At 32.0% G+C, this 27,867-nt stretch overlaps 3 protein-coding genes and 3 long non-coding RNA genes across 9 annotated transcripts in view; 3 read left to right on the forward strand and 3 right to left on the reverse strand.

Annotated features, from left to right (window-relative positions):
- The first annotated feature begins 221 nt into the window (after window positions 1-221).
- Window positions 222-27,028, forward strand: LOC108832961 (putative F-box protein At3g52320). 2 transcript variants are annotated; one of them, XM_056989106.1, is made up of 2 exons: window positions 222-1,388; window positions 26,784-27,028. In XM_056989106.1, exons 1-2 carry the CDS (start codon window positions 311-313, stop codon window positions 26,879-26,881), a joined length of 1,176 nt encoding a protein of 391 aa, XP_056845086.1. In that variant the 5' UTR covers window positions 222-310; the 3' UTR covers window positions 26,882-27,028. The 2 variants fall into 2 exon arrangements, with proteins under 2 accessions (XP_056845086.1, XP_056845087.1); XM_056989107.1 differs by having other exon boundaries at window positions 222-1,049.
- LOC108808455 (uncharacterized) lies at window positions 4,048-6,372 on the forward strand. The gene is made up of 5 exons (XR_008935910.1): window positions 4,048-4,507; window positions 4,738-4,792; window positions 4,883-5,201; window positions 5,279-5,363; window positions 5,456-6,372. It is a non-coding gene; the product is annotated as an uncharacterized LOC108808455 (long non-coding RNA).
- On the forward strand, window positions 12,459-14,138 carry LOC108809352 (uncharacterized). 2 transcript variants are annotated; one of them, XR_008935909.1, is made up of 4 exons: window positions 12,459-12,866; window positions 12,964-13,041; window positions 13,136-13,636; window positions 13,710-14,138. It is a non-coding gene; the product is annotated as an uncharacterized LOC108809352 (long non-coding RNA). The 2 variants fall into 2 exon arrangements; XR_001942823.2 differs by lacking the exon at window positions 13,710-14,138 and having other exon boundaries at window positions 12,467-12,866; window positions 13,136-13,691.
- Window positions 15,684-19,450, reverse strand: LOC108806272 (uncharacterized). 2 transcript variants are annotated; one of them, XR_001942525.2, is made up of 9 exons: window positions 19,182-19,450; window positions 17,930-18,785; window positions 17,564-17,647; window positions 17,309-17,421; window positions 17,099-17,191; window positions 16,926-17,009; window positions 16,741-16,840; window positions 16,354-16,610; window positions 15,684-16,030 (listed from the first exon to the last, which is right to left on the reverse strand). It is a non-coding gene; the product is annotated as an uncharacterized LOC108806272 (long non-coding RNA). The 2 variants fall into 2 exon arrangements; XR_001942526.2 differs by having other exon boundaries at window positions 19,352-19,366.
- Window positions 22,516-27,867, reverse strand: part of LOC108811802 (uncharacterized) — a 47,815-nt gene continuing 42,463 nt past the window's right edge. The window contains exon 3 of the mRNA XM_056989108.1: window positions 22,516-22,533. The gene's annotated coding sequence lies outside the window, so the exon portion shown is untranslated. The remainder of the gene's footprint in view (window positions 22,534-27,867) is intronic.
- Window positions 25,808-26,881, reverse strand: LOC108832962 (uncharacterized). Its single transcript, XM_018606413.2, has 2 exons — window positions 26,570-26,881; window positions 25,808-26,469 (listed from the first exon to the last, which is right to left on the reverse strand). The coding sequence occupies exons 1-2, from the start codon at window positions 26,688-26,690 to the stop codon at window positions 26,324-26,326; spliced, it is 267 nt and encodes an 88-aa protein (XP_018461915.2). The 5' UTR covers window positions 26,691-26,881; the 3' UTR covers window positions 25,808-26,323.

Genomic DNA, 27,867 nt, shown 5'->3' on the forward strand with positions numbered 1-27,867 from the left:
TAATAATGTGATTTTGAAATATCTATTTAATTATTGAAATATGCAGTTTTGTAATTAAAATTTGGATAAAAATATCTTATTACATTCTAAACTATAAATATTGATACTTTTCAAATTATCTCGTAAATATGATTTTTTACAAAAAAAAAAAAAAATCCATAAAATGGAAATAGTCCTTTAGTTGACCAGTTCTGTTTTTGTATAAAGTACATCTATCTATAAGCTATCTACTTTCCGTAGGGTTGACTCACAAGTAAAAAAGAAAACAGAGCCGACAGAGTAGTTGGGAAACAGATCTATCTACAAAGCTATGGTGAGATTGTCTTTCCGAATAGCTGCGGAGAAAGGTTTGGGGAAGAAGAAGATGAAAAGATCAAAGGCCAAACGGAATATAAGAGCCCTTTCCAAGCCTGATTCGAAACCCGTTGCCGTTGTCATCCCGGAGCTTCCTCGGGATGTGCTGATGCAGATCTTGGCGAGATTGCCGGCAAATTTATTGATGAGGCTCAAGTGCATGTCAAGGCTTTGGTATTCCATGATCTCATCTCCTTATTTTGCTAATCTTTTCCTTAAAACTCCATCGCACCTACGTGAACGTCGTTTGTATTTAGTGGAACAAGATGCTCAAGGCAACTACGAATTGTACTCAATATTGTCTGAGAAAGATCCTATAAAAGTCTACCGATTCGACCACGTGACCATACCAGGAATGGGAGGACACGTGACAATACATGGAATGGGGGGAGGGTGCTTGGTGAACGCTCTTGGGGGATTGATGTGTTCCAGAATCGGGACAAGAGTACGGATCTGTAACCTCACAACCAAGCAGCAAGTGGAGTTGCCATTAGTTCTATCGGGAGATGATTCCAATATGTGGAACCACTTTGGATATGATCCTATTCAGGAGGAATACAAAGTGATTAGCCTAACTTGGGAGATGGCACAAGAGCGAGTTGTGAGATCCGACCATCACGTTTTGGTGCTTGGCCCTGGAGCTTCTTGGAGGAGAATCACCCAAAGCTTCCCACCTCATCGTCCTTACTCTCAAGGTATCTCTATCGACCGCCATTTGTATTATGGGGCCTGGGCGGCTGATAAAACATGTGTTGTAGTGAGTTTTGACATGACTTCCGAGACGTTCATTTTGATTAAATTACCTGTTGAAGCTGGCATCGTCTGGGACACGCGTGCCACTAATCTAATGAACTATAGAGGAAAACTTGCTGTCTTTGACTACTCATGTCTCGAGAGGCAAGATAGGATGGATCTGTGGGTTTTTGAAGACGATCATCAATTGTGGACTAAGAAGATTTTTTCTCTACCTATCTCAGACCTCTATTTTACTAACTTCATGGGTGACTTGTTCGTTCAAGGTACCAGTCATGAAGGTAAGATTAGGTGCTTCATTCAGCATGGCTCAGTTGTCTCATTGAATTTGATTTGCGATCTGGAGACTTGTACGTTCGGACAAGGGTTTCTATCAAACAATTTACCGAGGCACCCTTCTCAAGTCCAGTCTTTGCTTCTTCCTAATTATTATTGGGATGGTTTTGAAAGCATTATGTATTTGGAAACCTAAGACTTACCTACTCAGTAGTTAATTACTGTGGCAGCCTCTAATACTCTAATAGGCTTACCATTCATATTTCTAGACAATTAAGTTTATTTCCTTTAAATTTACCCGTTGAGATTATTGGCACTAGGCCTACCATCTATCGATTTTTGTTGTTATTTTACGTGACAAGTGATGGTACCATTAATAGACGACCTGATGTTGCAAAACCAATTATTAAGCTTCATTTCACCACAAACCGGTACGTCCACCGGTTCTGGTCAGCCAACCCAATTTACAAATATTAGCGAGCACGATTTACAAAATTAGTAATCTGCTTCGTACCAAATCGAAAAAACCTGTTACTGGCCAAAAGCATTTTGGGAAGTGAAGAAGATTACGAGAACAAATTGTTGTTGTAGATCTTACAATATTTGAAAGAGAAGAAAAACAAATGCTTTTGGGATTGAAAATCAAGTAATTTATTTTTACAAATGATATATATAAATCCCTCTAGACTATATTTGAGAAGTGATTTTGCCACATGTCTTCTCTACAATCATTCTCACAAAAATAATATGACACGGCTACTAAAATTGATAACATGTCTTATAAATTAATATGACATTGAAAAATTATATTTAATGTTAATTTATATTTTTGGTAAATTTTTTAAAATATGATAAGAATTCATATATTACATTTATTGTCGATTTACATTTTTAGATTTTTATCCTTAGACTATATTTGAGAAGTGATTTTTCTATATGTCTTCTTTACAACCATTCTCACAAAAATAATATGACATTACTACTAAAATTGATGATATGTCTTATAAATTAATATGACATGGAAAATTATATTAAATTTTAATTTATATTTATGGTAAACTTTTTAAAATATGGTAATAACTCATATATTACATTTATTGTAGATTTACATTTTTAGTTTTTTTAGAATATGGTAATAACTCATAAATCATCATTAAAATAAATATATTCAACTATGGTATTTCAAATTTCGAAATATCATTTCAATTATAAAATTTTCAAAAATGTATACATTTTTCAGAAAGTTATAAAAATTAAATCGTAAAATCAAATTAAATCGTAAAATCATTAGTTTCTTATATATATCTACAATTTTTCTAAATATTGTTTAATTTAAATTTTGACACTTATGAAATTTTTACATATTTATTTAATATACTTAATTAAAATAAATAGATAGCAAAATCTACTTAAGATTGTAATTTTAAATATATACATGCATATTCTTAAATATAATTTAAAATAAACGAAATTATTTTTATCTTAATTTTAGTGTTTATTTAAATCAAATTTATATTAAAATATTGATAAGAATTTTTTTTACAATATTAATTAGAAAAATAAATATAATTTATATTTATATATTAAAAATATTTTAAAGTTTTTTTACTGCACATGGTGCTAGAAAACACCTTGTAAATATATGGGTACAACAGAGTTCATGGTGGTGATTGGTTGAATGGGCTGATTTTAGTTTTAACTTTTACCTACAGCCTTTAAAATTATCAATCCTCTTACAATATTAAGGTGAAGATTGTTTCTGGTTTTTGCTTTGGTTTTTGTTTTTGCAAAAACCATTTTTCATCCAATCAAATTTTAGTTTTTAGTGTTTGTTTTTGTCAAAACCATTTGAAATGCCAATTAAGCTTTTGGATAAATAAATTCTCTAAAATTTAGAAAACTTAGTTTTTGAAAAATTTAACCAATTTATGAAGAAAAGCCAAAAAACCAACTTCTATAAGTCTTTTATAGGAAAAAACGAATTTTGTTTATTTCTATAGATAGTATTTCATTTTAATTAATTAATAATCAGTAATAATATTTTTATAAATATAAAATTTCATGCAAGTTTTTGTACAAGAAATATCATTCAAAAAATATTGTAAAATAATTTATCTGTATTTCATATCTATAAAATAAATGAAGATATTTATATATAATATTAATTGAGTTTAAATAATAAGTTATTATTTTAAAAAATAAAATTAATGAATAATTGCAATAATTATAGACACATCAAATAATAACTAATTATAAAAACACATAATATGTTTTATTAAAGCAATATATTATATTATCTAGAAAAGTAAAAATAGCTATTCAAATTTAAAAATAAAATAATTTATATAAGAAATTTCATAATTGGTTCAAATTTTATTTTTATAATTTATAGATATTATTAGTATAATATTAAAAATTAAAACATGTAAGTATATTTTTTATTAAAAATATTAATATATTTTTAATTGTAACATCTTAATCTTTTATTTATATTTTGTACTATATTAAAATTTGTGTGTTGGTTATTTTCGACAAATCTAAAAACCACAGCAAAACCAAAAACCAAAATCTAAAAACTAAAACTAAAAGTTGAAAATCAAAAAGCCAAAATCTAAAAACTAAAAACCAAAAACTACTTCAAACAATCATCACCTAAATGTTCTTGAAGTAGAGCATTGAGGCTATCCACATTAGCAAATTTAATCAACCACTTAGAATATGAGTTTGTGCTGTCAACTCTCATAACTATAACCACAAGCCACATCATGATCACGTTCTTTCAGCTTCCTCCTCCCAAAGTAAGCATTTATAGTAACCTGGTTCGGTTTTTCTCATATTTGGTATGTATAGCCAAACGTATTCAACATGCAAGAAATTTCTCTTCAACTCCTCTCAACTTAACGCTATAAATCTCAGACGGCCTTCTGGCGCTTCTCTCAAACTCCACAGAGACCCTAAACAAAAAGTAACAAAAATCCAGATTTATGGGTTCAGTGTGTTGATTACGCAGATCGAGCGGAAAAGAACCCGTGAAAAGCATCCAATAAGTCGAATGTTGAGGGTGGTTGAAGAGAAACTTCATGATGTTCTTATCGGACTGGATCAGTCTCATCCTCCCTCTACCGTATGAATCTCTTTCTGACAGTTTATTGTGAAGTAAATAGTTTTTTCTTTTTTTAATGTGGGGTTCTAATCCTGCTTAGTTCACGGGATGGCCGTCATTTCGTTAGCTTTTTGCTCTTCCAAATTCACTTTTTAATGCTTCTCTCACAATACCCTTTCTGTATGCATTTGATTATCTCTTTCTGGTTTTAGTGAGCAAAATCTAATAGTTATGACAATTATTCCACCCAGAAACGTGATGATGCTAGACAGTTTAAGAAGTTTCGCCTCCCTTATCTTGGAATAGGTAACATGCATGTTCTCAGAGAGTCAGATTTTATTGCTATCTATTCACCATTTGTAAATTACCTTCTTATTAAGTTTGCCCATGTCGCAGAACTTTGTGAGAGCATACATGCTTATATCCACATCTATGTGCCTGATCACCCAATAAACAAAGCTGTTAAAAGAAATTTGTGTATTTTCATCAACACCTTTTTATTATATTTTAAACAAAGCCGTCTTTTCATCCGCTTCTCATTTGGTAGGCATAACTTTCACATTCATCTAAATGCTTATACTTTCTAACTAGTTTTCAGGACAAAGTGATTGACACGTTTTTCTTGGCTTACATCATTGGATGGTGGAGAAAAGCAAATTTGATCAGGAATCAACCACTTATGTGGATGCTTTTGATTGATTTTGAGTTATTGGAGGTTGGACTTTTGTCTTTGTTCCCCTATGTTTTTCCCTTGTGTTACCCACTAATACTATTTATTTTTATGTTTTCCAGCTTACTTTTCGGCACATGTTTTCAAATTTACACGAGTGCTGGTGGGAAAGTTTTGTTCTGAATATCTTGATATGCAATTGATTTGGTATGATCCTTGAAAAACCTTTACCATTCTATGTCTTAAATCTAAGTTGTTATACAGAACTGAGTTATATCTTATATTTTTTTTTAATGTAGGGATTTGGGCTGGCATGTATAGAGTACGCCACTTTGATGGTCAAACATACGAGTTGGTGTTCACACATGACCTAGCTATCGTACGTTTGATACGAATATTGAACTTTTTTAGATGGAAAGGGCACTGGCGCAGTTCACGCCAACTCATTGAGCAAAGATGAGTGGCATCCACTGTAAGGCTCTTGGCGTTTTATTCAAGCATGCACTCTTTGGTTCATCTTCTTAACATTGGAGTTGAACACAATCTTTCTCAAGTTTAACATGTGCTTCCCTCCTTGAAACCAAATGAGTCTCTATAGGCTGCTTTTGTGGTGGCTCATAATGGAAGCAACAACATGGGAGTACAATTCATATCTCCAAGACCAGTATAGCTATTAGCCAGTGTGATATTGGTGTGGTGTGGTCAAGATATGGTTTTAGCCAGAATGCAGTGAGTAACGTAACTCAAAGACTGCGGTACGGGGACCCAGATGATGTGGAATGGAACTTGGGAAAGAAGCATGTGGTTTAATTCATCAAACACTGTGACGGTTGGGGTCATCTGCTTCTCTCAGTTCCGACAGACCTCAACAACCACAGAGGATGGTGAAGGTTCTGTGTTTCTGATGAAGCTCGAGCTCAGTTACAAGCGATGCTTGAAAGGGGAAGAAACCAGTCTTTTGGCAGTTTATATAAAGAGGGGCATCGACATATCGAGATGGAGTGGTGAACCGAGGCGGAGATTGGGAATATGATGAAGTCTGGAGAATGTTGTTTAACTATTCACTGAGATTTGAGAGGCTTGGTGGATGTAAGATAAAGCTTGGTGAATGTAAAACAAGATTCTAATGATTTTAATACACTTATGCATTATGTTTACGACAGTCATATATAATTTATAGTATGTGCATTCTAGGATCAACCATTAACGTGTTCAATTGTGTGCCTCTCCTTTCAGTTTACAAAGTAGTGTGTGTTGGCTAATTATAACAGTTTATGGCTTATCTTAATAAGAAAAAAATAGTATGAATTTGTTACCAATATACTGCAATCTCTATAATATTATTTGAGAAGTCAAATTCTTATTTAACACGCTCACGTTAACTTTTAAATAGTTGATTACATGGATAACTTTAATGAATTAAAAAATATTATATATTACTGATGTTAATAATGTATTCCCTTTTTTCATAATAAGATTTTAGTTAACTTTCTAGTTTAATTTTCCTTTTTCAAAACACACAGGAAATAACAAGGAAAAATGATCGCTGGCTACCTGAAGTATTAGCCATCACATGGCTAACCATGCAAAATAAACAAATGTATACCTAGCTACACGAAGTATATGTTATGCATGACAACATCCCTCAACTTAATGATATTATGTAATTAACATCACGAGTTTATTTTCATTCATCCAAAAACTAATGTAGGTGACAGATACCGTTTAAATATCTCGTTTCATCAATTAAAATATTATCATCCTCACCGTAATTTATGTAAAATTATATTTTAAACCGCGTTTTAAGAATTTTTTTAACAAAATTTAATTTACAAAATAAATATTTTAATATTATTTGATAAGTAATATTTTAGAATTTTTATTTTAGTGTATTTGAAAAGTATATAATTATATTATTTATATTTATATAAATTTGAAAGTCATATAAAATATTATATATTTATTTTTAATTATAAAACTTATTTAACGTCAATCTGACATTTTATTTGTTTAAAACTTATTTGATGTCAACTTAAACCAAATATTATCTTGTATATATATTTATTAATAATATACTTTTAAGAATAAATGTAATCTAATAATACAAATCTAATATTACAGTTTTACTAAGTTTAAGTGAATGAATTTTTTGTTTATGAAAATATAAATAAAATAATTCATTAATTTAATTAATTTTGTATTAAAACTAAAATTTTAGAGTCAATATATAAATAGACATCAAATAAGTTTTATAATAAAAAAATTATCAGATAAGTATATATCACATAATTAATCAAATGAATTACAGAACTATATTAAATTTTAATAATAAACAGATTAAAATAATTTTAAAAATAATCTTATATAAATTTCAAATTTAATAGGAAAAAAGTAATATAATTATATAGTTTTCAAATTCACTAAAACAAAAAGGTAAAGCACTACTAATCAAAAAATATTAAGACATATTGATTTTGTAAATTAAATTTTGTTAAAAATATTCTTACGCTTTTAAAATGTGGTTTTAAATCTAATTTTAGATAAATTACGGTCATATTAGTTATATTTTAATTGATAAGATATGATATTTAAACGGTCTTTGTCATCCACATCAGTTTTGGGATGAATGAAATTAAACTCGTGATGTTAACTACATAACATCATTAAGTTGAGGGATGTTGTCATGCATAACATATACTTTGTGTAGTTAGGTATACATTAGTTTAGTTTGCATGGTTAGCCATGTGATGACCAATACTTCATGTAGCCAACAATCATTTTTCCAAATAACAATATAGATAAAAAAGGAAAATACATAGATTCACAAAAAATGTAAACATAAATTATTTTAAAAATCTTCTTTTAAAACATAATGATATTTATTTGAATATATTAAATTTAATATATTTTATTGTTATTTCTTTTTTCATAATAAGATTTTTCAAACAATGTTAGAATGAAAATTAAACTTATTAATATTGTTTGATCTGAACTGAATATAAGCAAATTGAATGAGAGAAAAATTATGAGTTTTTGGTGTAAATATCTTATGAATTTCTCAACAAATCATTTTTTTTTTAATTTCATCAAAACAACACATATCAAACGATACACAACATTACAAAATATATTACTTAATATAAGCAAAATATAAATAACAAGATTATTCTTATTTTAGTCTATTTTTAATAAAATATTTATTTCAAAATCAAATAGAACCTAATATACCAAAATATGAATTACCAAATTAATCAAAATATGAAGTATCAAATCAACCAATTTTTATGTTTTAATTATTTTATTATATTCATAAATGTGCATGAGTTTTCAAAATATTACAAGTTATGTGTATTAATGCAACTTTTATTTAATATATTTTTCCTTTTTTTGAAACAACATATATTAGATATACAATATTTTAAAAATATGTGTGCAAGTATAAGAGGATAAACTAAAAATTTATAAAAAAAAAAAGAGAATGAATAGAACGTGAAGTTAAAAACAATAATTCAACTTTAACATAAGGGGTTAATTAAGAAAATAAACAAAAACCGTTGCTCAATTTACAAGAATAAAAGTAACTCAATATACCAAAAATGTATATTTAAATTAATATGACATATTATATTTAGATCACATATTTATTTAAGGCAGTAGCATAGTTATACTTAATACAATTTTATTTATTTATCATACATATAAATTACAAAATAACCTAATACTTATAAACAAATAAAATAAAATATTTGATAATTCTTATAATTTAACTATTTCATAAATGTTTGTACCCGTGCATGAGCACGGAAAACCCACCTAGTATGTAATGTTTACGGATATTAGTTTGATGGACAATTCTCGTAGATAGCCCTATTTAAGTTTATGTCTCAAAATTAGCCATCTAAATAAGAAATCAGAATAATAGCACTCATTAATAAATTAAAAAACTATAGTACCCTTACACATATTAATAAAAAAAAAGAAAGAAAAAAAAACTCACTGTCTCTTTCGACAAACTCAACAACGACGACACTGACGTTGATGCTGACGCCGATGTCGGGGACAGAAGTGTAATCACTGTGAATCTCATCTTCGACGGTCATCACATTTGAAATTAAATTTTATACATGTAAGTTGGATGGTTTTTGCTTGTAAATTGAAATTAGATTTTCAGATCAAAATTTAGGTTTTTCAAATGGTAATTCTCTCAAATAACCTTTTTTAATTTTTTTTGTCACAAAAATAACTTTCAAAAAATAAAATGACCAAAATAACACATTTTTGTTTTGGAAATTTAAACTTTTATTTTTTTAAATTTGAACACATTTTAAAAACTTAACCCCTTACCTTTAAACCGTAAGTTTTAGATTAATTAACCGAAGAGTTATAAATGCATATTTACCATTCAATAACTCAATTGATGTTGATTGAGATTTCTTAATCAATAATTAGTTACTCACGAGTCATTTGACAATATCCTCCTAGATCTATACAAGGTCCTTCGAGTAATACAAAAAATCCTAGTCTCCACTTGCCTCTGTTTTCCTTTTTCAACTGTTTGATTTTGTTGTATATTGTTTGCAGAGATATGGGAGAGTAGATGACCAGATTGCACTTTTGAAACACAAACTCTTGTTGATACAGGCAATTGGGACCACCCGCCCCGCTATGGCCCGCCCCGCTGCAGTCTCTATCTCTGGCGGATCTTTGCGAGTCAGCCCGCCGTGACCCGCGGTTTCCAAACCTCTACCCAAACCCGTCCCGCTTGCTACAGAGGACTTTGCTGGTCCGGCCCGCGGGTAGAAAAAATGCAGTCCTCATTCCTTTGCTGTTGTTTGAAAAGCAAGACACTGAACCTAGTAAAACAAGAGACCACGTAAATCAAAACAAAAAAAAAATCAAAACAAGAGCAAGGCACTGAACCTAGCAAACAAGAGACAACTCATGATGAATATATAACATCATCTTATTCTACGTTGATCAACAAACATATCATAAACAAACTACATAGCTACACAAAGGCATTAGATTTTATATCAAGTCATTACCAACATAAACAAAGCAAGTATTGGTTGTTCGGTTTTGTCAAGTGTTAAACATAGTCACTAGATTTCATTGTATACATATAATTGAGACTTCGAGAGCTGCGTGTATCTCTCTCTCTCTGTGAAAGCTTCTTACCAACTTAGCACACAGAGACACTCCCACAGCTTCTTACCAACTCAGCACAGTTGTTCTGTTTTGTCAACTGTGTGTGTATCAACTATACAGCCCATATCAGCCAACTCCAACAGCTTCTTACCAACTCCCACAGCTTCTTATCAACAGTATCATATTGAGAGCTGTGTATTATATTAGTAACGAGTCATTTTCGTGCTCCCTCTTTTTTTTTCAGGTGGAGACCTAACAAAAGAGGAAGTGGTGCGGGTTCTTTCTGCCCCGCAAGACCCGCAATGGCCCAAACCACTAAAGCCAACCTGCATGAGACTTAGCCCGCGAGACCCGTTCACAAATGGGCCTACAATATCTCTACCCAAACCCGCCCCACATGGGTCTTCTACAGGCCAGGCCCGCGGGCTGCGGTTCAATTGCCATTCCTAACGGTAAGAGAACCAAGACCGCTAGGTCTCAGGGAAAAAAGTTTCAAGTCCAGTTGGAGCAAGAAGCCACTCGACTACTGGGTAATTTAGGATGGGCTTTGATGCAGAGAGACAACTTCGTTGAAGCTGAAGATGCGTACAGAAGAGTTTTTTGTCAATCGCACCGGACAACAACAAAATGTATAATCTCGGTATCTGTCTTATGAAGCAAGAAAGGATCATGAAGCTAAAGAGACATTGCAACGTGTGAAACCAGCGGTTATGGTCCTAGAGGTGTGGACTCTCACTTAAAGGCTTACTAGAGAGCGCAATAGATGATCAGTGATCTTTGTTCTGAGATGTTGAGAAGAGGAGGGATGATAGAGTTGAGCAGTGGAGGATTTTCGACGCAATGTTTGGGTTTTCCACTATAGAGAAGAGAGCATGAAGCCTAAACCGAAGCCAGATTTGAGCAATGACGGATACGGTGACTAGAACATAAAGACAAATGTGAACGTGAAGATACGGTGACGAGAACGTGGAAAACATTATGATTATCTACTATGTTGATTGGTAAATCTTAATATAAAGATCGGATAATGAATAAAATTGAAGAGAACTGAAGAATCGCATGTATTAAAAGGTTGCTTGTTACAGCTATATGAATCATGAAAAACCTACAACTTTCAAACTGTTTTGGAAACCTACAACTTGTCATTTCAAAGTCTCAGAGAGTATAAATTCATACAAAAATCACATCTAGAAGCTCAGAGTGATTAAAAAACAAAGTCAGCTTACTACATTTGTTTTAGGAAGCACTCACAAACATTTAGGAAGGTATTCCAAAGAATTTGAAATGACATGTTTCATGCATCTTATTTGAAATATTTATTTTCATTTCAAGAAACATTTTTAAATATTTGGGAAGGTATTCGAAAAACCTCGGAAGATATGATAATAACAAAAATGGTTATTCTTTGTTAGAGATGACAAAAATACAATGTGAGATTCCTGAAAGTATTTTGGATAGCAATCAAAACATTTAGGTTTGACTTTCTAAAAATTTAATATTTAATTAAAAAAGAATATTTTAGGATAACGAGTAAAACATTTAGAAAAAATCTCTTGAAATTTAATATTTAATTAAAAATATTATGATAACAAGTAAAATATTAAAGAAGGGTTCCTGAAAATTTAATATTTAATGTTATTTCTTCCTCTATTTATAAAGTCATACTTTTTATTTTCAAAATAAGTTTTTAACTTTCAAATGTTTATATTATAACCCAAATAATTATTTTATAGAAAATACAATTTTGTAAAAATTAAATTATATTTTTCATTTATATAATAGTTTTTAATACAACTTTTGTTCGTCGAGAAAGACGGTGAATTTTGTTATTTTCTATTAATATGTTTAAGGGTACTATAGTCTTTTTCATCTATTAATGAATGCTATTATTCTGATTTCTAATTTGAATGGAAAGTTTTGAAACATAAAATTAAGTAGAGTTATCTAGGAGAATTGTCCCAAATGAGTTTTGGTTGATAATCAACACAATAATAACACAAGGTTCTTTCAAACTTTTCCAGCGGATGATGACACATCAGACTTTTAAAGACATGAGAAACTGACATGTCAATAAATGAAAAAAGTTGAAAATCCAATCAGTTCATTTCAATTATCCACATCATTTACAGCTAAGCTTTTCTTTTGTCCGAATGTGAACTGTTGTGATATCTTTTCTTTATTCGTCCGCTTAGTAAACATCATCATCAATCAAACATGAGGTGTGGGTTTGCTGTGATTGCATGAAACATCAGCAAGTTGATCAACCATTTCCGTAGAATCAAACTTTGAGTTCTGGATTTTGCTTATTATCCTTTCATGTGCTTGTACTTCCCTTGAGAAAAAAAATGATGCAGTATCAGAGATTAATCATCCACCATGGAAGTAAAGAAGAGAGGTTTAGAGTTTCAGTAGAGTAAGATGGTGGTGGATTGAAGATTGCTAAATAAATATTTCTCGCCTTTCTCCTAATGTCTATCCTCTCTTGCTCTTTCATCCTGTATTTTTATCTCTTCGGCTTATCCATTCTCTCTCTCTCTCTCTCTCTCTCTCTCTCTCTTGTAGGTATGATCTTTCTCTCTGTCTCATAATCTTGTCCTCTGTCTTTTGGATTTTGTACTTCTCATTTACAATTCATCTCTATGTTTTTCTGCTTATGCAGGTTCATTTAGCAGAGAAAGGGAAGGTCTTAGGTCTTATGAGCCACTCATTGCCCCTCTCTGCTCAGAAATCTCCAATGGTTAGTATTCTAATCTCTTTTCCAAATCCAGTTCCAAATTCTTTGGGAAAAAACAGAGTTTTGATCCATTCTGTCATCGTTTCTTCAACTATAGGAACCAATTGTTGTGACAGAAACGGATTGAGATCATACCATTCTGTTCATCTCCACCAAAAAAAAAACGAACCTCGAAAAGATCATACCTTACACCAGAAAATGTGAGACTAGCGTGATGGAACTGTTCAAGAACTCAAACTTCTCACAATATGATTCATAAACTCATATAATCGGGTTGGATCTCACTAGATTCAACGGATTCTGTAATGAATGGTTTGTGTAACTGGTTATAGGTGATACAGTCGTACGGCTATCAGTCCGTATACTCATGTTTCTCAATTGCTTTGAAGAAAAGCAGAGGGAGAGAGGCAATGTGAACAAGAGGACGGTAAACCATAGCAGTAAACTTGTTCATTGTTGAAGAAAGGAAGCTGCTTCTTTTCCTGTTCAATAATATGTTGAAGAGTGGTTATTTCCTTTTCCTCAGCAAATGCATTAAGAATCATCCTAGTAGATGTATGGTCCCGTGGGGTCATCTTCTATGCTCTGAGTCATAAGGGTTACAACTGAGCCTAAACACTGTTTTTTTTTTCTTTTAGTGTATTGAATCTATTTTTCTTGGATTGTTTCAGAGATCACCTTCCTGTTAGGACCAATAATCACTTGAAGATGAGGCCGACGGTTACCATCAGTCCATAGTTTATTATAAGTTAGGCTAAGATGAGTGATGAAACTGTTGCAGACGTAATCTAGAGTGAGTAATGGAATCTAAATAGTAAGTGGTTACTGTTTTTTGTCCCATTGAACAGAGCAAGCAAGTTGCATCATGGGCTATACTCCAATTTAGAGGGAAGAGTAACACACACATGCATAACGTGTTAGTGGGGAAAGTTTCAGATTCCAGAATATTGAGTTCCAAACAACTGTCGGAACTGTGAGATGAATAAAATTTCATATTTTCTGCTACCGAGAGAGGTATATATGTCTTCCACTACAGCTGAAAAACATGTATCTACCTTTGTACTTCTTAATGTCATGTGCTCAGCTTGGTTAAAACAACTTTCAGCTTTCTTATAACTTTGTTAGTTTGAGAAATTGTAAGAAAATGAATGTAAAACGTATCAAACGACTAAAATAAGCATGATTTCGAATAAAATTTTGATATATAATCAAATATTCAAATATGTAAGTTTGTAAATTTTCAAAAAGTTACGTAATCTTTTAAACGATAGAACCTCTCATTTTTATTCCTTTTGTATTTTTTAAAAAAAATTATTCAAGATATCTAACAATAATAAGTGTTTTCAATTAGAAGTACCAAATACTAAGTTAATAATTTTATAAATTTTGCTTACTTATCAAAAATCTAAAAACTATTTTATTCTTGAAAACTACTAAAAATATCACCTATGTTAATATTTTGAAAATAGTTTGCAATTTTTGTTTATTTATCAAAAATCTAAAATTTATTTTAATATATTTTAAGCTACGCGCGGATGTTTTACCTAATAATTTCAAAAGCACACGGGGTCTTCGTTTTAAGCAAATTCCAATTTGAAAGGACGAAACATGTTTCTTTTATCAAAATATTGTCTTAACCCAATACGGCGAATCCGGGTTCAAATCCCACCGGCCACACGGATATGAGTTATTGCTTTCAACTTATTTGAATGCCCAAAAAAATGTCTATCCGTGGGCTGTACCTCCACCCAGAGGTTAGGCTTGTGTCATCATTGATCCGGATTTAACCCTTTTTAAAAAAAAAAAACATCGTTAAAGAGAAAAACTTTCTATTGCATATATAATATTTCCAAAGTCAATATTTCTAAATAACACTGCAATGCATCTAATACAAAAAAGATTTAAAAGTCATACAACACATAGAAAAGATGAATACATCTATACTAATATTTATAAAGCGTTTTTTCCGCAACGGAATTTTCATGTTAATAATTTTATATTTATCTATTTTACAATTAAAAATTTTTTTTTACTAATAATAGATTTTTTACTAGATTATTTTTATATTGTATTATTATTTTAAAATAATATTTTCTATTAGATTTTAAAATTTAAGTTATAAAACAATTTCTAGTTAGTTATTAATTAAGCAAAAAATTAAGATATTTTAGTGAAAAAGTTTGTTATGTATAAACAGTTTGATGTTTGATTTAAATATTTTGAAAACATAAAATGCTGATTTTTGAATTAATAAAATATAAATTAATAACTATTTATAGAAAAATTATGTCCATATCTGCATGCAAATATTTGTAGAATATTTAGTCCGTGGAAAAAACATGTAATAAACATATAAACAATAAAAAAAATAAATTCTGGTACATATCTTCATTTCGGTTTAATTTTTCACAGTCTATAACAAAAGCAAAAGATCATGTCTCCAAGTTTCTTAATTGAGTGGTTTTGAGAATAATTTATGTTGCGCGACTACAATTTGTAGATTTTAATATTAAAGGAAATGAAATGTTAAAAGATATAAACGGTACTGAACGAAGATAGAGTTATAAACACAAACGCAGCGATAAAGAGTTTTAAGCATTGATGCAGAGTTTTAAACTAAAAGCAGAGATCAAAGATTTTAGGAGAGTTCGGTACGGTACTGAACATTGATAAAAGAGTTTTAAACACAACGAAGAGTTTTAGGTATGATGCAGATAAAACACAAAGCAGAGTTTGAAACTCAAAGAAGCAACAAAGAGTAAAGAGTTTAGGAGTTCTAAACTCAAAGCAGAGATCAAAGATCAAAGCGAGTAACTGTAGAAGAGGGAAGTCGGATCAGGTTGCTCGCCAAAGTCTCTTTCTCGGCCTCGGTGAGACGCATAAGGAGCGACTTTGCGAAGAGTCTCACAGACACAATATCGCCAAGGAGAAATCGCTGGGTAACCCATGTTACCTGGAAAGGGGTAGCACCAGCCAAAGCAACAGCAATTTCCTAAGAAACAACAGACATTGTTAATTTAAGGAAACAAAATGATCAATCTCTCTCAAACCAAATTTTAATCAAATCGGAAATAATCAGTGGATAAGGAAACAAAATATGTTCATAAATGAAACAAAAACATAAATCTCACTCAGATCAGATCTAATCAAATCTCGACACTGAATCCATTCAGTAAGTAACAAAATCGGAAATCTATCTCAAATCAGATCTAAACAAATCTCAGATCTAATCAAAAACTATGTACAATTCCTGAAGATATGAGATCAAATATCTGAAATACAACAAGGAACGCATAAGGAAAGAACTGAAGTAACCTGATTGTCCATGTCCATGATCTGATGATGATGCAAAAGAACTTGGAGAAGAGGTAAAACTGGAAACGACGTTGATCATTCATCACTGCAGAGCGAGATTTTATAGAGGTTTAACTTTGGGCCGAATAAGCCCAGTAAACCGGGCTGGACTAATTATGTTGGCTTTCTATTGGACCACTTGACATTATTGGCCCTCTCTGCTGCTTTTCTGCGGAAGCCGTTTCTTCTGATTATTGTAATTTCCCCCCAATGCTTTCCTGAAATTACCAAAGCTTCATTAGTTAAGTAAAATATTTTCTACCTCGTAAATCAATCAATCTCAAAGAAAATAATACACATCTGCAAAATAAAGGATATGACCACTCAAATATAAGCAAGCACGCATACCAGTTGGATTTGGAGGGAAGCGCCAATACTTATCAACAGGGGCACTACTACTACCTCTCAGGCTAGCAATTAGCTCTTTATCATCGTTTCCAAATTTGCTCTACAGAGCATCATTAACACAAATCAGAGAGAAGAAATGGAATCACTAAATTCTCAATTCACATATAAAAAGATTGAAGACACACCTGGTAGCTTTCTCCGCCACAAGTGGAACACTTCTAGTATTGAAGATTCCCATCCACTTGAAACAGCAAATATATTTCTCATCCCTGCAATATTTGTTTGCACAAGTTAATCATTAGCTGGATACAGACATAAAGACAGACTTACATGAAAATTGATTTTAGAGGATAAGGACCTGATTCCATCACACAAGAGACCCCCACCAGCGCTGGCAAAAAAGTCACAACACACCATCGGTGTTGATTGTTGCTTCCGGATCCCTCTAAACCTACGTGAAGAAAGCAAAACAACTATTAACTATGGCCAAAAAAAAACATAAACCAAATATGAAGCAGGGAAACAGACACAGACATTTCAGACATAGAGAGAGAGAGCGAGAACATACCTTCAAACATACAGCACAACGATGTCCCTTGATAAAATGCCTTCCACAAGCATCACAACAACCTTTGCCTCGTTTCTGACATGTCATAACAGAGCTGTCTTGCCTTGTGTACACTACACAATTGATTTTCAAATCAGTCTCTTACAAAAGAGATATAATAATACGAATGAATATAAGCTACAGAAAAACGTATTCGATTATACAAAGCAGAACAAACACACACAAAGTTGAAAGAGAAAAAAAAGGAGAATTTACCTGTATCAAATTAGATGTGATCCATGATTGTTGACTTACGGATCTAGAGAGCTCCTCCTCCGAATTAAAAAATAGAGATATCATCTGTAAATTATCACATCAAACACAATTCAATTCATATCGAAACAGAGAATAACTCAAGGATCTGAAAACAATATCTTTATCTGTATATTAATCTGATCTGAAAACAAGAGATCTGATCTGAAAACAACGGATCTGATCTGAAAACAAGATCGGATCTGTAAAACTCAAAGAGAAGAAGAACAGAGAAAAAAGAACAGAACAGAACAGAACAGAACGATTCCAAACACATCTTCACTCAGACCAAACATTGATTTATACATAACATGATGTCTACATACTTACCCTTGATTGAAAGGTGCAGCCTTTACAGATCCGGGATCGAAATATACAAAATTGGCTCTGTTTTGTCTTTCGAAATGACGACTACTCACTCAATTGAATTTGTAGCTACCACGGCCAAAACAAACAAAAAAGATACAAGATCGCCGGAAGATGAGAAAGAATGACAGAGAACCATTGGACAGAACACGAGATCGATTCTCCTCGAGAGAGAGAGAGAGAGAGACGGAGAAGATGAGTAACAATGAAGAAGTCTTGCGGCGTTTCTGATCTCCTCTACTCTTTTCTTATCTTTTTACCCGACTTTTGAATTACTAATGGGCTTTCCGTGGGCCTATTTCCGTATGCCAGCACTTTAAAAATCAAAACACATGTCTATATATGTATAGGGCCCAAAAGATCAGTGTTCTAAAACCCACCAAAAAGAAAAGGGTTATGGTTTCTTTCTTTACACCGTGTTCCTCCTATTCGAACATCTACTTTAGGTCCCAAGTCTCTTACTCAGGAAGAGTCAATGGTCCAACAATACTACTTTTGCATTCCCTATTACTGTACACATCAATATGATCAATCGACAAGAAACGAAAATAAACCTTGGCGGTGCCAACATGAGACAACGCCACCTCATTCGGTCTTCGCGTTCCTCTTGTTATCACGTGAGAACTCATATCACATTGTCTTTACGACATCATGCTGTCTCACACCTTCACGCAATCAAGTTACCGACATTGATTCAAGCTTGATCCGCCACCATTTTCATACGTTTCACGTTGTCTTCACGACATCATGCTACTATGTTCTTACATCACACACATGCATGCTGTATGTCCTCTCCAGCGATGAATCATGTCAACTCACACTATTACCAAATGACCGAACAAAAAACAATGTAATTCCCGAGACATACATATACATGATTCCACCACGTTACACCGGCACATATAGGCCTTAAGCCTTTCCTTAATTCATTTACACCTCTCACATATACATCACTCGTATATACTATAACCCCAATCAATACAATCATTACATACAATCCTCAAACATCATTCAACCATATTCAATTTAGTAATCTATAAATAGATCTAGATGTTCACACATAACAATATAATATATAGCTATATATATATAGTTCACTTATCAAACAAATACGCGTATGCTTATAGATAACACATATGTATGAATGATTTTGATAGATACTTCTACTATGAAGCGATAATGAAAGAAGGAAGGAAGTGATCACAACAGTCATCACCTTAGCCTTAGATATACGGATGGAAAAGAGAGAAGAAGCAGATCTGAATCTTATGGTTTTCCACCAACTAGATTTACAAAGAACCGGGTAGGTGCTTCCACCAGAGACCCATGATGAAAGATCCAACATAAAAAAATGGGATGGGGGAAAAGAGAACAAGGGTTATTTACCTTATCACTGACCAGATCTAGGAAGAAGACAAGATAGATCTAGACAACGGGAGATATCAGTTAGTTACAAATTTCCAGTGACTTGGTATTGTCTCCAACGAATCGAGAAGACTCTGAGGCGTCAACATCATGGCGGCTTCTTTGAAAAATCAATACAAAAAAAAGAAAACAAAATAAAGAAAAGGAAGAAAAAAACAAGACCAAAATTTAGATATAAAAAAAAAGAAAAGAGAAGAAAGTGGATAGGATTTTCATATATCTATAGAATTCTGCAAAGGTTTACTGTGGTTTTTAAATTGAAGAGAAAAAAAAAAAGGAGACCTAAGATTTATTACACGAGCATGAATTAAAAGATCAATGCTTAACGGGTTTTGGGGTGGGCATTTCGGTTTAGTTTCGGGTTCGGTTTGGGTTCAGTTTGGTTTGGGTAATTTAGGTTTTATAAAACTCAAACCAATTAAAACCAAAGTAGCTTTAGTTTGGGTTCGGTTTAGGTTTAATTCGGTTCAGTTCGGTTTGGTTTAGATTTAACTTGGTTTACATTATTATGATCTAGTTTGGTTCGGTGTAGTTCGGGTTGGTTATAAAATATGAAAACATCAGTTTTATACTTTTATTAAAAAATAATCAACTCATAAACTACAGAGTGAGAATATAAAAACTTATGCTATATGATTTTATATATAATAGTATTATTTGAATCGTATTTATAATTTTTTTTAAAGATATGGAAGTTATGAAAAATGAAAAACGAAACTTTAACTAAAATTTACAATATGTTAATACATATATATACTATATATATATTGGATTATTGGTTTGGTTTGGTTTGGTTCGGTTTGGTTCGGTTTAAATCTAAGCCAAACCAAACTGTTCGGATTGAGTAAAACATGAACCAATTAGGTTACATAAAGAGCACGGTTTAGTTTGGTTCGGTTTAGCTTCGGTTTAGTTGGTTCGGTTGGGTTCGGTTTGGGTTTTTTGCCCACCCTACTTTTGGGTAAAATTAGGTTAATTAACAAGAAAATAAAACCATTCCGGTATGGAAGAACCGGGATGTGACAGTCTCCCACCATCTCAAGCGATTGGAATTACTGTTATCTTACTTCAATGGTGAACAGTGCCGGCGTTGAACACATCCCAACGATACAATTGCATGGGGCCTCTGGTTTATTTAAACATTTGGGGTGTAGTTTTTGTCAATTGTTGTTATTTATCATAAAGTTTAATAAGGTGGTAGCACTTTGTAAAACATATTTCTACTAAATAACACGGTTTGTAACTTTATATATCATTTTAGATAAACTAATATGAGAATGAATAGAAAAACTAATTAATTAAACATTAATTATTTTTTAGGTTAAATTATATTTTCTTTCCAATACTATTTTGACTATGAAAATATGATGGATGACTTTGTAAAAAAAAATGCAAGAAATTTTTTTTTTTAAGAATTTACAAAATTTTACTAGTTTTGAGGATATTTAAATTTTTGTTATAAACTTAAGGTTTTTATAGATTAAATTTCTGTATTGTTTAAAGGCTTCATTTTTTTAATTTCGTATTGGACCATAAAATTATCAGAACCGGCACTGATGGTGAAGCCAATATCATCATTTGCTTTACGTACTAATTAATCAGAAATTAGGCGCATTCTGAATGGGATACCTCATGTGCTATGCAGTTCAAGGTTCCCATTTGTTATATAATAATATGTTGACTCGTTCAACATCGCATCAGTAAACTTACCGTTGGATTTGGATCAGTCTGTTTTCTGTTTTGGACCGCTAAAGTTTTAGAAGAACATGCCCTGTTTTTATAAGTTTATAATCTTCCTTATAAAAGTTAAACAATTATCTTAACTTAGTGCTCCAAGTCCAAGGAAAGGCACATTCAAAGTTAAAAAAAGGACACATTTCAAATTTAGTAGAAGACGGAAGAGGTATAAAACTGTCTAAAATCAGGTCATGGAAGATCAAATTACTTAAGAGAATTGGGCCTCCTCACCCATTACCGGTTCAATCTATATATGTAGAGAAAAATCATAATGGTAAGAACAATGTATTTTATTCGTCACTATTGATTAGGCTTTACCCTCTTCTTATATCGTCATCATCACGTATTCTTATATACGGGCGGGTGGAAATACTATCAGGTATACAATGTATTAGATATTATATGGTTGAATAGAGTATGCATGTCGTCACGTTATAAGCGTCTGAGGATTAATATTTGTTAATCATATGACCAGTTCCGACGACTTCTCGTAAGCCACATTTAAATTTTGGCATGTGATGACCTTTCGGGTTGTTTACGGTACCCTTTTCATTAGTTAAACGTTTCTAACTAATTGGTCTTGTTATTACTAGGTGCGAAACCCCCGCGCAAGCGCGGGGTCGGGGATTGCTTTATATACATATGTGGAGTTGATGTTGTTCTTTGCTGTGGTGTATGTTTTCCAAGTGTTGCAATGAAATAAAATTGAGTTTGGGAGTCTAAGGGAGTTCATTTGTTTGTTGTTTACGTGTTGTTTGTAAATAATGTTCATCTAACGATAAGGTGATTTTTTGTTATGTTGGAGAAATCAAGCACGTAGACCATAGCTTTCATAGCGAGACTCTATACTGGACACAGCAGAGACAACTCAATTAGAAATTAGTAAGGACAAAAAAGAGGAAAAAGATATTTACAATATTTTGATTTTCAGTCACTAAACTCGAGTATTAAGAAAAAAATAAAAAAAATAATGAAACATGTGATTAATAAATATCATTTTATAATAAAGTTTGAAAATAAAAGAAAATAAGATATTGATTATCTTTTTAAATGCCTCTGTCGCATTCTTCACAAGTGAGATGAGTTTGTTTGGGCATCTACGGACTTAAAAAGAAGTTATATTATTCCTAGAAAACTAACTATTTTAGTTTGCTCGACGGTGGGCCTGGAAGCCCAAATCCATATGAGACGTAAGTGAAGTGTTCTTCGTGAAGTTCCCGCCCTTGTATAGGTCGGAAAAGTGTCTGATTTTTTTCTCCTTTGCCTGTGTATGATTGTGTTCTTTAGTGGTGTAATATATCTATAAAGGTAAGGTTTTTGGTTTATTGTTCAGAGTTGCTTACCTTTGCTCATTTGTGTTACGCTCAACCCACTGATTTTTTTCCACATCTTGGCCTTCATCATCAATACCTACATAATAAAGTTGGAAAATTGTTAAATTGCTATACGTGGTGTATAGTTTTAGTTGAACTGATTTGTTGTCTGTTGAGTTAATTTTTAGTTCAGCTGATTGAATGTATATATGTTATAAATTTGCTTTTGAATGGTTAGCAGGAGGCGAGAGGTGATCGGTAGTTTTTATTACACAGAGTATTTATGGATTTTAAGTAATGGTTGTTTTCAGTGTTAGTGTTTGTGATTTCTTCAAAGCTTAATAGTATAAGTACTTATGCAATTTTTTTGTTAAAAGCAGAAGCTAACATACCGGTTGTTTCTGGTAGGTCATTGAATGCCTTTTTGTAGACGATGTTTGTGATGGTGCTAGTTCCACTGGTGCGGTTGCTGATAAAGACAACAGAAAGGTTTCCACTGCATATAGTACATATGTTAGCATTAGATAATCAAACATTCCAGTTGCTGAAGACAACAATATCAGTTCTTACCTGCTCGTGAACTTGGTAAAGTTCTTCACAACAAATAGCAGTTAAGAGAAGGAAAGAGAATGCAATATCTCACATTCAAACAACATTAGTGATTCTTTCGATTGCATGTTCTCTCGAATCTGTGAAGCTTCTAAGTACATATCAATTTCTGTCCGAGTCCTGAAAAACAGTACACAAAAAAACTAAGACTAATGCCATCATCTGGAAAGAATATTCTAAAGTTCAGTAAACAAAAGCCAAAAAAAAAAGGAAAACTTACCACTATAAAGCGAGGTTTTCTCGGAAGAGCAGAGATGTAGTTAAACCATCTAGAATCTTTCTGAAGACGCTTCACTTATAAGATAAGTAGCTTGCAAAGGTCAATCCGGAACCTCATCACGTTTCATCACTTCACCAGCCTCACCATTGGTACACACCTAAACCCATGAAAGGAATCTAAAGCTCATGATTTTATTGCAAGTTTAGATAAAAGTTCAACGCTTTTGAACTTACGGTATCAGCACTGATTATAAGAGTAGGAGGAACGAAGAGAAGATTCTCTCATTTTCTTAGGTTCTGAGACGCGACGAATTCTCCCTCTCTAATGTCGAATCTGATATGTCAGGACATCCTCGATGGATCCTTTTGTGATCTCGCCGGCCGAAACAGAGCTGTGGATTCCGGGGCGGCATCAGGACGCCGAAAGAGGTGGGAAAGACAGTGTTAGAGTTTGGGTACAGAGACGGTGATGTCGACGTTTCTGTTTGCAAATCATTAGGTTTGCAGATTATGATAAACGTGGACGGCGAGGTTGAATGGGGAAGCAAGATAATAATCTATGATATGGGCCTAAACTATGTATGTGTTTTAACTTAAAGTCCAGAATAGAAAAAATTGAAGCCCACACGTTTTAAAAACGCTGACGTGGCGCAAAAGGAGAGCCTCAAGTGTCTCATTATATTATAGATTTCTATATTTAAGCAGTGTTTTATATATACCCAAATATTTGACAAATCTTGAATGTTTAATAAGTCTTTAATGTCATGCTGTCACTACACTTTCAAAAATTATTATAGTTTAGGTTTGACGATTTTCTGAAATAATGCGTTCATACGTTAATGCAGAGATAACTTAAAGTATATAACCGAGTGTTATAGTTTTAGAGATTAGAGATCTATTTTGTTTTTGCTGAAACCCGGCTATGGTACTTATGTTATGTACAGAGCCAATACAATTCGTCATTTCGTCGAAAGGATTTGCAATCACTTGACAGTGATACTGATACATAACCAAACACAACCAAGAACCTTTAAAGAAATAAGAATAAAACTCTTTCAACTGTTGAACTATATTATTTAGGGAAAATTCCATAAAAATAATCAAACTAAATTTTGTTAAGCTTTTTAATACTCAAACTTTTTCACTATCCAATTTAATATCCCAACTAATTATTTTGTTCATTTTAGTACCCAAACTTTTAAATATGTGCCCACTTAATACCCAAACTTTATTTATTTTAATAAAAATACTAATAAATTTCAAATAAAATTTTTAAAAATCTCTAAAATTTACAAAACAAACTCATAAAATTCTAAATTTTTTTGGTGTTTGAGAAATATAAGTAACTAAATAGTGTAAAATATTAAATTTTGTAATAAAATTTATAAGTTTTAAATATTGCATTTAGTTTGTTTTTGAAATAAAAAATGAAATTTATCTTTATCATTCAAATTCATTTATTTTAAAAAAATAATTTTCCATGGTTTATCTACCTTCTTTTCCTAAATCTTAAAATAAAATTAGAATTTTAATATTTTTTTTTAGATTTTGGGGATTTTTAAGTTTTGTTTGAAACTTATTAGTATTTTTATTAAAATAAATAAAGTTTGGGTACTAAAGTAGGCAATGTGTTAAAAATTTGGGTATTAAAATGAACAAAATAATTAGTTGAAATATTAAACTGGGTAATGAAAAAGTTTGGGTATTAAAAAGCTTAACAAAATTTAGTTCGTGTATTTTTATGGAATTTTTCCTATTATTTACCTTGATAATTAAACTACCATCCAACACGATGATTTTTTTCCATAACCCGCATGATAAATAATCTATTTATTTATTTATGAGTTTATTTGATAAAATCAGCAAGACAGATCATAACCAGTACTTAATCTACATCATAGTTTCAAAAGTTTTTGCATTATTTATGTGCTTTTAACTCATTGTAATTTCAATAAATCAGTATTACAACCATTTTTACGTCATTCTCTATTGTTATTGACAACAATAGAATTAGTAATTGGGAAACAGCACAACATATGTATTCAGTAATCACATCATATGATAGGGGTGGGCGTTCGGATACCCGTTCGGGTTCGGATCGGGTATTTCGGATTTTCGGGTATTTCGGTATAGGAGTATAAAACCCGTTCGGGTATTTCTGTACTTCGGGTCGGGTTCGGGTATTTTTAGTTCGGGTTCGGTTATTTCGGGTCGGGTTTTCGGATATTTAGATTTTGCAAAAAAAAATTAACTTCTTCATTTCTCAAGTTTTTTTCTTTTAAAAAATATAAATTTTACTTAACTGATATTTTATTTTTAATACATTGAATGATCTGAAGATAAAATCTTAAAAATAAAATACACTAATTTGATTATTGTTTTAAAATTTTAGCTGTAGCTTTTGTTAATGCATGAAACTAAAATTTGGACATGCATTTTAAGCATTTTAAGTGAGCAAAAAATCACTTTTCTTGCAATTATATGTATATTATCTAATTTTAAACCATGTGTATAATTAATATAAGTATTTTGAATAAAATTAGAGAAGTAAACTATGAATATATGGTTAATAGTACATAAGTTCGGTTATTTTCGGATATCCATTCGGGTTCGGGTATTACCCGTTCGGGTTCGGATATCCAATCTCTCATAATTCAATACCCGTTCGGGTATTTTGCTACTTCGGTTCGGATTTCGGTTCGGGTTTTTCGGGTCGGGTTCGGGTGCCACTTCGGGTATCGGGTAAAGTGCCCACCCCTATCATATGATATAAAAAGCCCTATTTTATGCCACAGGACCAAAAAAAAATTACTACTTAGCAATCATCACACTTGTATTTACCACAAACAAAATATTTGTACAGGTAAAACCTACCTAAAAGTGAAGAATGGGATAATATTACTAGGGAAGGATTAAACATGGGAAGACCTAAAGGATATTGCAAAACAGATTTATCAGATAAGAAAAAATTTCTGAAATTTTTTTTTATTAAAAATACACAAAACCCAATGAATAGTTTACATAGTTGGTACTTGGCTCCTTTTGTACAAAAACTTCAAACAATTGCCGCCATCTTCAATTCCCTATTGAATTTAGCCTTGGAGGAGTGTCTCCGGCGATACTCTTTGTTATTCCCGGACGGCTCCACCACATCCGCCGCGAATCTCACCTTCTTCTTCATCACCAGATTGTCCTGCGATCCTAAAACAAAAAAAAATATAGAATATGAATCTCACCATTATCAAATTGTTCATAATCAAGTTTACGAAATAAAATATAGAATATGAATTTTTAAACGTACGGATTTCAAGTTCGAACTTGTCCAAGTAATCGGAGAGGAGACGTTTGTGGAATTGACTCGCGAGGAACACCACGCTTCCTGAGACTGCGAAAACCGCCATAAAACCTAACGAACTCTCCATGTATCTCTTCCTACAGTTTATTCTATCACTAATAAAATCGATCTGAATTCTCTGAGAATATATAACAATGATAAGTTTGGTTGTATTAATTAGGGGAAGATGCTAGGAAGGAGAAGGGATCAGGGGACATGATCGGAGAAGATAGACGGAGAAGGAGAGAGGAAGAGAGAAATGGAAGAAGCATTGCGTAAAGAAATAACAAGAAGGACAGAGAGGATTGAGAAGAATGGCGTTGTATAAAAAGAGAGTTTTTATTTTCTTTTTATTTTGGTCAACAAACAAACAACCCATTGTTAAAAAATCCAATTAATAATAATAAAATTGTGTTGCTATATTTATATCTTTTGTTTGTTATAGTTTCTTCTATGAATTGAAAAAGCTTCACCAGACACCACCTCTTCATCCTTTTTGGTGTCTTTCTTAATAGGATAGAACAATTTGAACTCTCTCTCACTTTTTTTGGTTTCTTGTTCTAAATGATGTTACAAAAATTCCAAAATAAAGCACAGAGAAGGTCAGGCATTTGATAGTTTCTATATTTTGTTTTTGTTTTCTTTTTGGAAATGGGGATAAGAACTTCCCCATTGCAGGTTCTAAAAAAAGATACTTTAAGAACCTGCTGCAAAATTTTGGAGACACATATATCTTTTTTTATTAGTTAATACTTCTTTAGAAAAATTAAATTTAAATATAGAATCACGATACATTAAAAGATTTACTTTTTATTGCTGAGAAACCTGAGATAAACATTTTTATGGATGAACTCTAAGGCCATCCGCATTGAAGTGTGTTAGTTGAGGTTCACATGCGAATCGAGAAAAAATGATTATAATATAAAACAGTAAAGACCTCGTCTCGGCGTGCTCCTTCCGCGTGAACCCAGATTGTTATTGTTTAGAGGGGCTCATGCCACGTGACGACCCGCTATTGGTCAGTATTTAAAAAAAAAGAAAATCAAACGAAAAAAATAATAATAATAAAAAACTCAAATTATGAACCTCAATCGGGGGTTCATTAATGCGGGCCTTAAGGCGGGAATCCTCAAAGCTAGAGATTTCACGTATATGTGTTAAAAAAAGAGATTTCATGTATATTTATTTGTACTATTATGTTTTGTTTTAGTTTTAGTTTTTTTGTACAAATCAACTTGCTTTTTGTCCCATTAGCCAAGTCATAT

Source organism: Raphanus sativus, chromosome 6, assembly GCF_000801105.2.
Source record: "Raphanus sativus cultivar WK10039 chromosome 6, ASM80110v3, whole genome shotgun sequence".
NCBI classification, from domain to species: Eukaryota; Viridiplantae; Streptophyta; class Magnoliopsida; order Brassicales; family Brassicaceae; genus Raphanus; species Raphanus sativus.

Bases quoted from the DNA above. Each gene is read 5' to 3' on its own strand.
- LOC108832961 (XM_056989106.1), top strand. From the start codon at position 311: ATGGTGAGATTGTCTTTCCGAATAGCTGCGGAGAAAGGTTTGGGGAAG. The intron at 1,389-26,783 runs GTAAGATTAGGT...TGTATTAATTAG, and splicing joins TCAAGGTACCAGTCATGAAG to GGGAAGATGCTAGGAAGGAG.
- LOC108832962 (XM_018606413.2), bottom strand. From the start codon at position 26,690: ATGGAGAGTTCGTTAGGTTTTATGGCGGTTTTCGCAGTCTCAGGAAGC. The intron at 26,470-26,569 runs GTACGTTTAAAA...TTTTTGTTTTAG, and splicing joins CAAGTTCGAACTTGAAATCC to GATCGCAGGACAATCTGGTG.